This window comes from Corvus cornix, chromosome 4A, assembly GCF_000738735.6.
Source record: "Corvus cornix cornix isolate S_Up_H32 chromosome 4A, ASM73873v5, whole genome shotgun sequence".
In the NCBI taxonomy this organism is placed as follows: Eukaryota; Metazoa; Chordata; class Aves; order Passeriformes; family Corvidae; genus Corvus; species Corvus cornix.
The window spans coordinates 10,279,383-10,292,401 of NC_047058.1; the positions used below are offsets into that span (position 1 = coordinate 10,279,383).

At 37.7% G+C, this 13,019-nt stretch overlaps 1 protein-coding gene across 7 annotated transcripts in view; it reads left to right on the plus strand.

Moving 5' to 3' along the window:
* GRIA3 (glutamate ionotropic receptor AMPA type subunit 3) overlaps window positions 1-13,019 on the plus strand; it is a 149,629-nt gene that overhangs the window by 26,204 nt on the left and 110,406 nt on the right. For all 7 annotated transcript variants that reach the window (XR_005604668.1, XM_039571840.1, XM_039571838.1 and 4 more), the window contains exon 3: window positions 7,635-7,874. Coding sequence is in view for 6 of the 7 variants with exons in the window: in XM_039571840.1 (XP_039427774.1) it covers window positions 7,635-7,874 (240 nt within the window). In the remaining variant the exon portion in view is untranslated. The remainder of the gene's footprint in view (window positions 1-7,634; window positions 7,875-13,019) is intronic.

The following is a 13,019-nucleotide window of genomic DNA, read 5'->3' on the forward strand; positions in this document are numbered from 1 at the left end:
ACCTTTAATCCATTTTAAGCTTAAACCTCTATTTTATTTCTTTCAAACTCCAATGGTTTATACTTCAAAATAAGTCATGATTATCTGACTCATAGCCTTCCAAAAGGAATCTTCTAACAGTACTCAGAATCAATGGTATATTTAAAAAAATCAGTGTGTAACAGGGTTCCCAAGTAAACAAAATCCTTAATTTGGTCCTGAGAAGAGGCTGACACTTCCTGGAAGCCATCTGGATTGACTCCTGGGTTTCTTCCACCATCAGAAATGTGTCATAAATACAGAGATTCTGAGTGGCAGTGATTTTTCCTTTTTTTTATGAAAAACATGCATTATAATTTTTTTGTGGAACACAAGACTCATTTTGTGCTTGAGTTTTAACAAGATTCTACAGAAAAAAAAAGTTGTTTTTTTTTAGCGTTGTGGCCAGTAACCTGAAAACAGTAGGTGAGTAGAAAACAGCAGCACAAGTAGCATTGCCTGTTCCAAGCTGCTCAGGCTACCTGCAGTACCTTCTCAGACTAGAACAGTTTTCAGAAAGTTAAGCACAGCTGTCTCAGTAAAATCAAGGTTGTGTTCAGCCTGCTTGGAGTTTGATACTCAAGAATGCCCTTTTTATTGGCATTTTGAATATATTAGCTAGTTTTTTAAATACCAACGCTTTCATTTGCATATACATCAGATTGTCAGTTTGGGCCAGAGAGGTTTTGATCCTGGTTTGCTTTTATCTGACTGAAGCTGTGCTAATGGACAAATACCCTTATCATGGCATGTGAGACTTGGTGCTGCTGGTGTTTCCACTAGCAGCGTTACAGCCTAAGCAGCCTATTTGTGTCATTGAAAGCCGGCATTTTTCATATGCTCATAAAATTCACACAAATGTTTCAGTGTGAAGAGAAGATCCCACAAACAAATTCATGTACATTGTTAGGGTTTTTTTTGACTGCAGTCATATATATAAAAGCCAAGATGTGTAAAGTTTAATGAGTCAAGTATGTCATAAGTAATTGGGCACACTGAAGGAAACCAAGGCTGTAGTGATGGGCAGCACCAAGGAACTATAATGGGGATCAGGGTTCCAAAGTCATCCTGAAAAGCAGATAAGAAATAAAGCCTTCTTTAACAGTGTGTGATGGAGTTGTGAAGTGGTGACCAAAGTAATCTTGAACAGGATCTTGACCAGAGAGTGTTCAGCAATGCTTGGATCTGAACATGTGTTTTGAATTACTTTCCAGTAAATGGTTTGTAAAATATGAATGGATTAATCCTTATGCCTTTCATTTGCAATTTATTAATATCCCCCTCCTGCTGCCTGAACATGCTGTTTTTATTTTATTTGCTCTCCTAAAAAGAAATGCAAACTGAAGGAACTGTGTATATTTGAAGAAGACATTAGATAGAACAAAGCAATCTGAGTAGTTCTTTATAAAAAGAACTAGATAAAACATTGCAATTTTATTATTGAGTTCATGCCATAAATGAAGTAACAAGAGTAAATGATGGTTTTGTTTTGTGCTCTGCTGTGAGGTTTTGGGTTGGTGGGGTTTTTTTGTTTTCAGGGGATATTTTTTTGCTTGTGAGGGCTTACCTTTTTCTAAGTAGGATGAGTAGCCAATATCTCAGAATTTCAAGTTGTAGCTTCCTTGTTTCCTTCCTGCCCCCAGGAATGTTCCCTGTTAACTATTCCAGGAATAGCTGTTTTCAGAAATGCATCTTTTCTCGCCTGAATTTTAAACAATATTTTCTTCATGACAGAATTCAGTGTCTTAATTAAAATGCAAAAGATGGTTTTATTTGCTATAGGTAAACATGGTTCACATCATTTTAAATTTTTAGGATGATGGGCTGGTCTTTAAAGGAAGCTCTCAAGTCTGATTGCCTGGAGCCCCCTGAAAGTAGCTCGTTCTGCATTCAGGGGCACTGCTGTGCTGATCTACTCAGGGCTCAAGGTAGAGAGAGTTGTTGCTTTTCATTCTGTGTATTAAAATGAAAGCAAAAGAAAGCAGTGGAGGCATTGTCTGTCTCTCTAAGAGTAAGTGTGTTCTTACTGTAAGAGGTAATGTTAATGGTAACCCTTGCTTTATTACAACAAGGAGGTCAGGATGGAGCCCTAGAAAATGGCAACTGCTCTGAAATAGGCTGCATATTATTCCATTATAAAGTAGTCCCATTAGTCTGTTGGCTTAAGCTGGCAGTGAGAGTTGTCTGGAATCCAAGACAATTGGCAGAAGAAAGTGGAGGGAATAAAATTATTTCACAGCTGAGGGAAACACAGAGCACAAAACTGAGGAACGGGTATGAGCAACACGCGATAATGTCAGCTGAGATGGAGCTCCTACCGTGCCTTCACTCCCAAAGAGCTGTGGGAGTATCGCTGAAACAGGCTGACAGTGCCCCTGTGACACAGGGTGATTTTGTCAGACCTACTTTATAAGAAATTGATATGGACAAAGGGGAAATTACTTGCTCATAAAAAGAGTAATGAAGAAGGAATAGTGTCTGAGGTATTGTAACCTCCAACCCCTGACTCCGAAACTACCGGGCTTTTGCATCCAGGGCAGAAGTGCACTGGATGCCACACCTGGGAGGATCCTGCTGACTTTTACAATTCAGTTATTAATGATACCATCCAGAGGAAATGGTGTATTATGATCTACTATTAACATATCTCTTTTGTTAGCTATATACATATTTTCTTTAAACAAACAAAATCCAAACCTACTTGTAAATATTCCTAGTAATGCTTCAGTTGTTTATAGTAAGAACTGGAAGTAAAAAAAAAAGTGTCAGAGAAGTTATGTCTTTAGCTTCCAGGCAATAAACAGGAGAAATGTCAGGTCCTACACAACCTTGTTGTGTCAGGAATACTCACGGTCACTAAAACACAGAAAAACTAGAAGTAAAGGTAAAAGTAAAGCAAAAGTAAATTTTAAAAAGACATAAAATGTCTAATAACTTGTGTGAAGTGGGGTGTCTTTTGAGATTCTGGCCTGCAGCCTTCCTGGGATCTGAGAGCAAAAAAAGACTTATCTGGTTAATATTAGCAAGTTTCAGTGGTGGGCCTGATTTGACTGGAGGGAGGATGGAAATGCAAGTAAAACAGAAGTCTGGGTTCATTGGGTTACACTGATGCTTAGGATGGCTCAGCTGCTATTCAGGATGGAAACTAAGATTTTTATTTATTTGGCTTCAGTTGCATTTTGGTTGGTTGGTTTTGGGGTCTGTTGTTTTTTTCCCCCCTTCTTTTTTGTGATTGTTTTGTTTTTTAGGTTGTGTTGTTGTTGTTGTTGTTTGGTTTTAGGTTTTTTTTAAGTAAATTCTGCTTACCACTGTTATCACTCCGGCTCTGAGCATTTTCCTTCCTTGGTAGGAAATACCAGTCTGCCATGACCTGAAAGTTTCTTATCTTCTCTTGGCATGCTTGAGAATTCATGGGCTTCTGTCATACCATCACTTCCTCTCCTGGACATGATGGCATGTGGCAGCTCACTCTGAGAACAAGTCCAGTGTTAAATCTCCATTAATAAATACTCACCTTGCACCTAATGCCAAAATAATGGCCTATCATTATCTCCCATTGGATAGCTGCTGCTCAGGACCTCTCTCCCTTGTTTGTGGACATTGAAACTTTTTCAGAACAGGTTATAAAGCAACTTGGTTATGTGCTGTCCTTGGAAACAGATGTGCATCCTCATAACTAAGAGCAGTTTCAAAGCTCAGAAAAAAATTTGCTTTTTTTCTTGAGGAATGAGATTGCACTAGGACTTGTCCAAATAATTTCTTTAACAGCCAAAGTAAGTGTTTGACCATCTGCGTTTTTCAAATAGGGAAAAAACCCTATAAATCAACTGTGATTAATTAAGGAAAAATACCAAAATTCATACTCAAGCCCGAAGATTGTTCTGATTGTCAGTAGAAAGTAGTTTGTAAAAAGAGCTTAAGGTTAAAGCTTAGTTAGCCTTTTAAAAATTTTTCTTGGGGTTCAGTGATGTTAGAATAATAGTGTAATTAAAATGAATGTAATTACACATTTGTTTTTTGGAAAACGAGTAACAATATCACTGTAGGTTCATGGATATTCCATAGATTTGTCTGATCACAGAGATTAGGTCACAAACTGTGTGAAAGACCTAATGCTACAAAATTTTAACAAAACTATGAGTTCAAAAATGCAAATGAACATTGAGGACCAAGATAATTGGCCTTTTAGCTTTTCCTTATAAAAACAAAGGTTTGTTTGCCTTTTAATGGGCTGGTAAAACTAAATTGGCATCCTACCGTGCATGCAGAATAGATAGTCAGGAATAATAAGCTACTAATAGAAGACAGATAGTCTGTCAAAGGATTAATCTTTAAAATCTGCAGTGAATACAAACTTGAACCAGGGGAAATAAAAGTGGGCAGTTGCATTTGTTAGAAGATATTTTTGGTGATCCTTCAGGAGGAAAAATAATTGCAAATACGTGGGGACCAAATCAGAAGCTCTCACCTCCATGTGAGCAGCAGCTCCGTGTTGCCTCTAAGGTGTTACTTGGAGAAGGTCCTGCTTAGTCAGGTTGTTCACAGACAGTGTTTTTCTCAGATTACTCACCACTTGCGGATGGGCTCTTTGCATAAACGAGCACAATCTGCTGGGAAAATATACTTTAATTCAGTTGAGTCACAGTTCAGAAGTATTCCTGAGTCTTACACCTGTTAAGAAATAACGGGTGAATCCAGGACTGTTTGAAGTATTCTCAGTTTTTAGGATCAGGAGTTCTTTGTGAATGTGTTTGTTTACGTTGCAAGAAGGGATGATTCCTGGAATACTTGCTTTTCTCTGCAGTACGGAATCTGCATAAAAACTGGTAAACTAGGCCACTAATAAATATGTAAAAGAAGCTTGATCTGTGAGGTACAGGCTCAATGTATGTGAGAATGCTCAGTTCCATTAATCCCACTTCACTGATTATTCCCATGGAATTACAGGGTTTACACACCATTTAAATGATTTGGAGACTGCCAGACTTTCTAATGTAATTTTTGTTTTTCCCTTTTTTCCACCTGTAAATTAATGCTTTTTATTTGTTACTTCAGCAGATAATTTTTTATGGTAGCTTTTCTGCTTTATATCCTGCTGGTATATAATTTAACAAAATGCCTTTTTAAACAGTGTATTTAATTCCTCAGTCATGCCTCTGGGAATAAACTCTTACTGTACTATAACTTCTTTTATATATTTTCTTTCCTGTGGTTGAGAACCTCAGCAAACTTTCCTTTCAGAAATTATCACCTTTTAATTCCTTTCTGTGTCTCACCAGCTGTTATTTGCTGCTCGTATTCACAGTTAGTCATGTCGTGTTACAGTGGCTTAAATACTTAAAGAAATTCCTTAACAACATTTCTAGTTTTTGTATCTAGAGCTCCAGGAAGAAAATCGAATTTTCACACCTGACTGCCGATTTTAGATGTTCTCCATGATGCTGTGTCAATGAGCTGATATTGTGGAGAATCCTTTTTAAAATTACTTTAACAGTTTTTAGTGATCCTGAATGGTAGCATTTATGATGGGAAATGTGATGGTACTTTCAGAAGTAACAATGCTGTACATTTCTGTGTAGAAGTCACGTCTTCCTTACTGGTAATTACTTCCCCTTGCTTTTTGCAAAGTTAAATATACAATGTGTTTGCAAAAGTGCTTAATGGGTGTCTCGGTTTAGAGACAAATTTTAGGAGAAAACGCCCTGGAATGAGCTTTTCCTCTAAAGAGAAGGGCTTTGATAATCCCATTTGCCAATAAGAGAAATGAATACCAGTGGGTGAAAGTGAAAAAAACCTGAACTGATTATTAACAAAAGAAAGGGTGCCCACAAGGCACAGAAAAGGATTGAATAAATGCTAGGTATTGAAATTTCAAAACCTTAACTCCCACCACCCACTAGGCCGCGTAGCCAGGAGGCAAAGATGGCAGCTGCCCCCTTTGTCTCAGGGCAGGGGAGGAACAGGAGCTCATGCTCGGGCAGAATAGATGGGAACCTTTCTGGAGTTGGTCTCCTCCTCACAGCAGGCGAAGCTGGTGGGTTTTGGTGTCCTTTCTTTTGCTGCCTCCGTCTTTCCTGAGGCCCAGACTGTCTGGCACAGCCCCCTCCCTCCAAGAGCGAGGGGAAAAAAAGAACAAACCGAAACAGTTAAAGGAAAAAAAAGAAACAAAGAAACTGCTGGAGTCCAGGGAAAAGGTGGGGAAATAAAAAAAGAAGCTTCTTGCCTAAGCAAGCAAAACCGAATCCAACAAAAGGAGCAACATAATGTCCCGGTCCATGCTGTGCTGAGCACACCCAGCAAAGAGAGTTTGAACAGAGCCCGTGCCCGGGGTTCCCAGGCTCCAGCCTCGTCCCTGGCTCATCTTAGAGCTACAGCAGCCATTTCTGGGCATAAAGTAGATGATTAGGGAATAGAGTAGCACCATAAAATCACCCCAAGACAATGGGGCTTGTTGTAAATTGTTGTTAAATCCAGTTCTTGACAAGTAAAATTGTTAATGTTGAATGAACATTTTTCTGGGAAACTTTTTTCAGTACAAATGGGACTTGCTCATCGCCGTCCAGCAATGGTATGATTAGAAGTGCTGCTGTGCTGTATTGTATTGCAGTTGTACAGTCTTTTTATAATCCAGAGCCCCAGCACCTCACAGATCCGGCTCCCTTGCTATCTCTGATGCAGACTCCCTCCATGGAAAGAAGCCAGGGTCACAAGAATTTTGCACTTTTCCTACAGAGCTGAACAACAAAGATATTCTTTTTCCTGCAATGTCCATGTAGCTGGCCATGTTTACAAATTGAAATACTTTCATTTTTGTCCAAAATGGTCATTGTTCAATCTCTGTAAGGGATGGGAAATAATGAAGTGTTTTCCCAGATAAATACATGTGAAAAAAGACCATCTTTGTCTGAATTTTGATTTTTTTCTGGTACAAGATGAGTTCCTCAGGACAGCAGAATGGTTAAGGACTAAAAGCCTTCAGCTTATGGGATATCAGCTTTAATCCCATGAAGCAACAATATGGGTTCCTCATTTGTGTTGTCATATAATAAGTCACAGACTTTCCAAATTGCTTCTGGAAGATTTTAACACTCAGTTAAGAAGCCACCATAACTTCTCACTGAAAAAGACCACACAGAGATTTCAGAGTTGTGGACTATAAAGGAATAAAACATCCTGATTTTTATGAATCAGATCTGAATCAAGTTTGGATACCAGGAAAAGCTGTACGTTAACATTCTGACTTTTAGGCAGACCTGACATCTGTCATGTAGCTCCTCACAGAGCTCTCAAGGTGCTACTCAAGGAAGGAAAGGTATTTTACAGACAGGCAATGTCATGTTCATTTTTAAAGAATAAAGAGAGATTAGTGGATTGTAACAACACAGGACAAAACACAACCAAAAATAAATGTGTTCAGGCCAGTTTAAGTTCTACAAAGTTGGTACAATTTATTGCTGCATTGAAATTAGTATATATTATCTCATTAATTCACTCCATCTGCTGCATCATACAGGATAATTTCAGGAATGGTTAGAAGGCTTACCTCAAATATACTTTGAAAGTTTGATTGCATTCATTATATTTCAGATTCTAACACCCTTGTCTGTCTTTCTTAGTCTGTTCACAGTTTTCCAGAGGAGTTTATGCCATCTTTGGATTCTATGACCAGATGTCAATGAATACCCTGACATCGTTCTGTGGAGCCCTTCACACGTCCTTCATCACACCAAGCTTCCCAACAGATGCAGATGTGCAGTTTGTCATCCAGATGCGGCCAGCATTAAAAGGAGCCATCTTGAGTCTCTTGACTTACTATAAGTGGGAAAAGTTTGTGTACCTCTATGACACAGAACGGGGTAAGCACCCTCATTTTAACTGATTTTTCTGTTTCATAGCTTGCTCTAAGTACTACCATCATCAGTAGGTGCAGCCCAGTTTTCTTCTGGATTTAGGTAGAACATTCTGATGGTCCTAGAAAACAAGTTTGTTCTGAAGAAACTAAAATGAATGGATAAATGAAAAGGAGGCATCTTCATATTACTGATCATTTTTAAAGAGATTGTCTGAGTATAGTGTTAACAGTGTAAATATTCAATTTGGCATGCCTGCTTTCCACGGAACTGCAGACTCCACACTTGCCAGGGTGTTTGAGTCCTTCCAAAATAAATAGAGTCGACACTATGAAATAGGCTGATAAGCAGGACCTTCCACTGTGCATGACATTGCAAATCCCACGCCATTTAACATAAATGACATTTCTCCTGTCACTGAACAAAGGCAATCCATGCTAAGATATGCTCTGGAGATGTCTAAGCATCAATAGTGGTCTAAGCATACAGTGTGTAAGATGCTTTAGGGCTCAGCTGGAGAAAAGATGCTCTAGATATCTCACATTCCAAGAGACAAATTGAGATACATGCCAAGAATGACCAGAGTTACACTTAACTAAGTGGAAACATATTAAAACCACTGTTTTCACACTTAAGCCAATTGTTAACTACTAATAAGCAGAAAATGTAGCAAATATGTCAAAAAGAGATCTAGACATCAGAAAACATTTTCTGTGAGGAATCTTGCAACTTCCACCTGCTCTGAGTGCACAGAATTTGCTCTGTTACACTTGTGTAGCATTTTTTGTATCAAATAGATGTGCCACTGCCTTTCTTACCAGCTTTATGATTTGCAGCTTCAAGAAATTTTTCAGATCAAAGTGATCTCGATAGAGACAAAGAAGCTTAGATTCTGTTCTTGGCTTCCATGACAAAATTTCCTTAGGCTACTGCATATTGTTAAGGATTAAGTCTTCAGTGGGTGTACTTTTCACACTGAAGAATAGTAGCATCACCCAGTTAAGAACCCAACCAAAACCTAAAAAATCATATATTGAAATAAAGTAATTTTCAGTCTGATTTAGGTGAATGCCAAGAGTTTCAAATTTTCTGAGTGATTTGGAGGTGTTAAATATTTCTAGCACTGAAAAACACTAGCAGTGAGATTAAGTAGGAAAATATGGAGAAGTTAAGAATGCCATTACTTCTTAAATCTTGTAAAACCACTACCCATACATCTGTTTTTCTGGCTTAGTCCACTTTTAAATGAAAGCTCCTGTGAATAAGCCATTTGTCTGAGTAAGAAAGGCTTATTTGATGTGGCCAAATACAATGAACTTACAGTAAGTGATGAAGTAAAATGCCATTTGTTCTGGGACTGATGAAACTTATCATGATTTAGGCTAATAAAGTTTGCTTTCAAAAGAGTTTCACCAGTCATTCAAGAAATTTGGCACTTTAGACTGGAAAAAATCATCCAAAACAATGAGAGGTTCACTAGAATTTGTCTAGATGACATGACTATCCGACTAACTGAGATAATAATGGGAGTGAGGAGGAGCGGAGACTTGCAGTCTCAAACTTGCATTTATTTGCAGTTTTCAGTGTGTACAATCTTTAGGTAGACACAGTCTAATCATGAGTTTATTATGATGGCTAATCCCTTTGGAACACTTTACTCATAACCTTACAATGACTAACCAAAATCCTGTTGTGAACCTCCAGCATCTCACATGGGTGTTCGCTGGCCCTGTGTTATGTCAGCCATTCTGACTGTCAGAGTAACAAATCTGAATTAGAAGGTTGCAGTAGGATTATAAAATGTAGCACAGGGCTAGAAGATAAAGGACAACTGTGTCTTTAGGATGGAAGAAGCATCAGTACAATATAGGTAGCTTGATGATGGGCTTTAAGTTGTTTGGGATAAACTTACATCTTATCTGTCCTTCCTAGTTGATGCTATGCTGTTTGGTAACATAGCTCCTGACTGCTGAAATGGGGAAAAAAATGAACAGTTTATTAGCCTCACTTCCTGCTGTTTTATTTTACTTAATAGAAACTTGGTAGCCATCCTATCAGAGTTTTAAATCTTCTAGAATTACAATAAATTAAGAAGTTTACTATCAGAGAGATGCAGGGCAATTAGGTACTGAGAAATGGACATTAGATTCTTTTTTTTGAGGAGTAATAATCATGTATGACAGCACCTAGAACATTTGGCCATTCCAGTAAGCTCACCAATTTCTTGTGATAGGCCTTCAAATACACAAAAAAACCCCAAAAGTTTGGACAGTAATAATGGGGAATGATTGCTTGTGTCAGGTAGTGAATAGACTGTACATGCTCTTTTGCTAAGAAATGCAAACACTAGAGCTGTCACAATTTTTAATAATTCCTGTCTTAGATACTTAACTGCTTTGGGGCACAAACACTGTAGAGAGAATGTGTTAAGCAGTTAATTGGCAGTTCCTGAAATAAACTATCATTTAAATAGTGCCTTTCTAAGACTATAATCTCACTGAGAACCGGAGAAATCACTAAATAGAGAACCTGAGAAATCACTAAATATTGGACTACTCTTTCTTACATTGAATACTATATATGGACTAAATTGTTGTTGCAAGTAGCTTTACCATGTTCTGCTGAAGTGAAACACCACCATGTGTTAAACTGCATATACTACTAATGAATACCACAGCATATTACACATGCCATACAAAACTGAGTAAACCTTCTTGTGGTTTTATTGAACTCTTTTGGTTTAAACTTAGGAAAATGGAGCTTTGTAAATTTGTTTTCTTTTGTTCTTTGCCATCAAGTCATGTAATCTTGACTTGATGGTTTCCTCCTCAGAGATATTATGTACAATACTGTGATGTTTGGCTCCTGCAAGGAAGACAAAAGATAAATCTCAAACAATAGAATAAAATTAAGATGTATAATTACATAGATAGGTGGTGAAGTTTTTAATCAGTTGAGTTAGTGTGTACATTGTATATACTTATGTTAAGTATAAAATAATATTTTCTGTTGTTATGAGATGATGGCTGCAGATCGTGCTCTCAAAAGTATATTTATGTGAAGGTGTAAAATTCAGTTTCTTAAAAACTGCTAAAGCACACAGGAAAAAAAAGGTGAGATTCTCGAATTTCACCAGCAAGAATTATGTCTTATCATTGCTAATTTCAGTTGATAAACTTATTCTTCTATGAAGAAACAGCAATTTAAGAGAAATACCAAATCACATTTCTCTCCTAGTACCAGCAGAAAAAACCCCAAAGCATACTTTGCACAGAGTAATGCTGCCTTAGGAAATGGTTGCCAAAGGAAAAAAGGACATTAGGTGATGTGTAGAAGAAATAGTCATATGTTCACTCCATGCCACATGCTTTTAGCTCATGTGAAAGGGAAAGGCAGGGTTGATTTCTGTTTGTATTAACTCACATCAGTAAGTTGACACTGTTGGTTGCTGTGATGCGTGCAAAATATCTGATTAATTGTATGGTGGTAACTGCCTCGGTAGGCTTCTCTGCAGTAGGACTAAGGCTAATTAAGATTATGTCAGGGTGAGATGAGGCGAAGTTACATACAGAAAGCTGTTAAGAATTTGGATAGCACTTGTCAGGAAAGTCACCTTTTGTATCTGATGCTGTGGATTATGTTTCATCAAAACCCTCAGGTTTAGTCTTCAGGTCTGTTTCTTCTCTTGGTTTACCTTAAATCAGATATTGTTCCACTGAATTCAGTGAACTGGAGTAACACAGGTGTGAATGTGTGCAGAGGGTGTGAAACTTGTGAGTTTCATAAACACCTTATTGTTGCTTGAAAGTGTGAAATACTTCCTAATTATGAAAATGGTATGATGAACTATAATATTGAAGCTTTTGTTTATTTAAACTTTCATAATGTTAAATAACATTTTGGTTTATTTTTGCCAGAGAAACACAGTTTTGTACAGATTGTTCGCTTTCCATCTGTCAATGTAACACAAGCATTTTTCCCTAAGTTATTTTGATTTGTCATACCTACTGTGCACAAAGAAACTGATTTCTGTCAGGCAGATCATTTAAACAAAACCACACCAAGTGATTTTTGTGATTTGCATCAAGTCTTCACCTTCTTCAGGTTGTAGGAGTCATCACAAGACAGAGAAGTGGCTGACTGTGTTCGTGTAATGCCTTCTTACTCAATAGCAGCTCAGTCTGGACAGAGGTATAGAGACATCACAGTTTTTTTATGGCATTGTAACCAAACCCCTCACTAAATCTGAAGTTCTTTGTCATTTGGTTTTGATTTAGTCTATCGATAGGTATCTAGCAAGACCTAAAGTCAAGGAAAAAAGCCGTGATAAATAAAGTTATTGTTGGGTAATATTTTTTTTTCATTGGCTAACAGTGGCTAGATGAAGGCTGAGGCAGGGAAGTGTTACTCTAATGCCCGGAGTTATTTGTCTAAGGAGAGTTGAAAATGTCTGCTTTGAAAACAATTACATCTTTAATCCCTACTGCTACCGAAAAGACAAAAATTTGACTTGAATGTAATGGGTACGTAAGGACGCAGAAGGCCTCAAAATACAGGTTCAGAAAATATGACTAGTCCTATTTCTTCTAAATATGAAACCTCGTAGTACTCTGTTGCATAAAGAACTGCCAGGTGAAAAGAGTGGGGAGGGAAAAAAAGGTACAACTGGGAGCTTTTCAATGATCATGTGTAAGGCATCAAATTGCCTTAAAATGGGTTCAGTACAAGGCAATGAGGTCTGATTCCCTGCTTCTGCTGGAGACAAAGAACAACTCTGTTGAGTTCTGCTTTTACAAAATGAGGTTAGTTATCTATTGCTATCAAGGGACAAGACACTTCTGTACTGCTTTCCCTGGAGAATGAGAGATTGGAGCTGATAAAAGAAGTGGTATGTAGAACCAGGCTCATTATAACTTGCACAAAATTAAATTGATGGATTTTTTTATTTGATTAAGTAAGAGTTGCACTGAAAATTACTCATATGTAGAATGTAACTTTTTTTTGCAAAATGTGGGATAGGATTAATTTTTATGGACTCTAAAAGAACTGTGCTTTAGTACTTGGGGGATTCCTACGGATTTTAGAATGCTGGGTTCTGGTGGACCAACTCTCCTGAAAACGGCAATGAAGAATGTAAACTAACAGAATGAC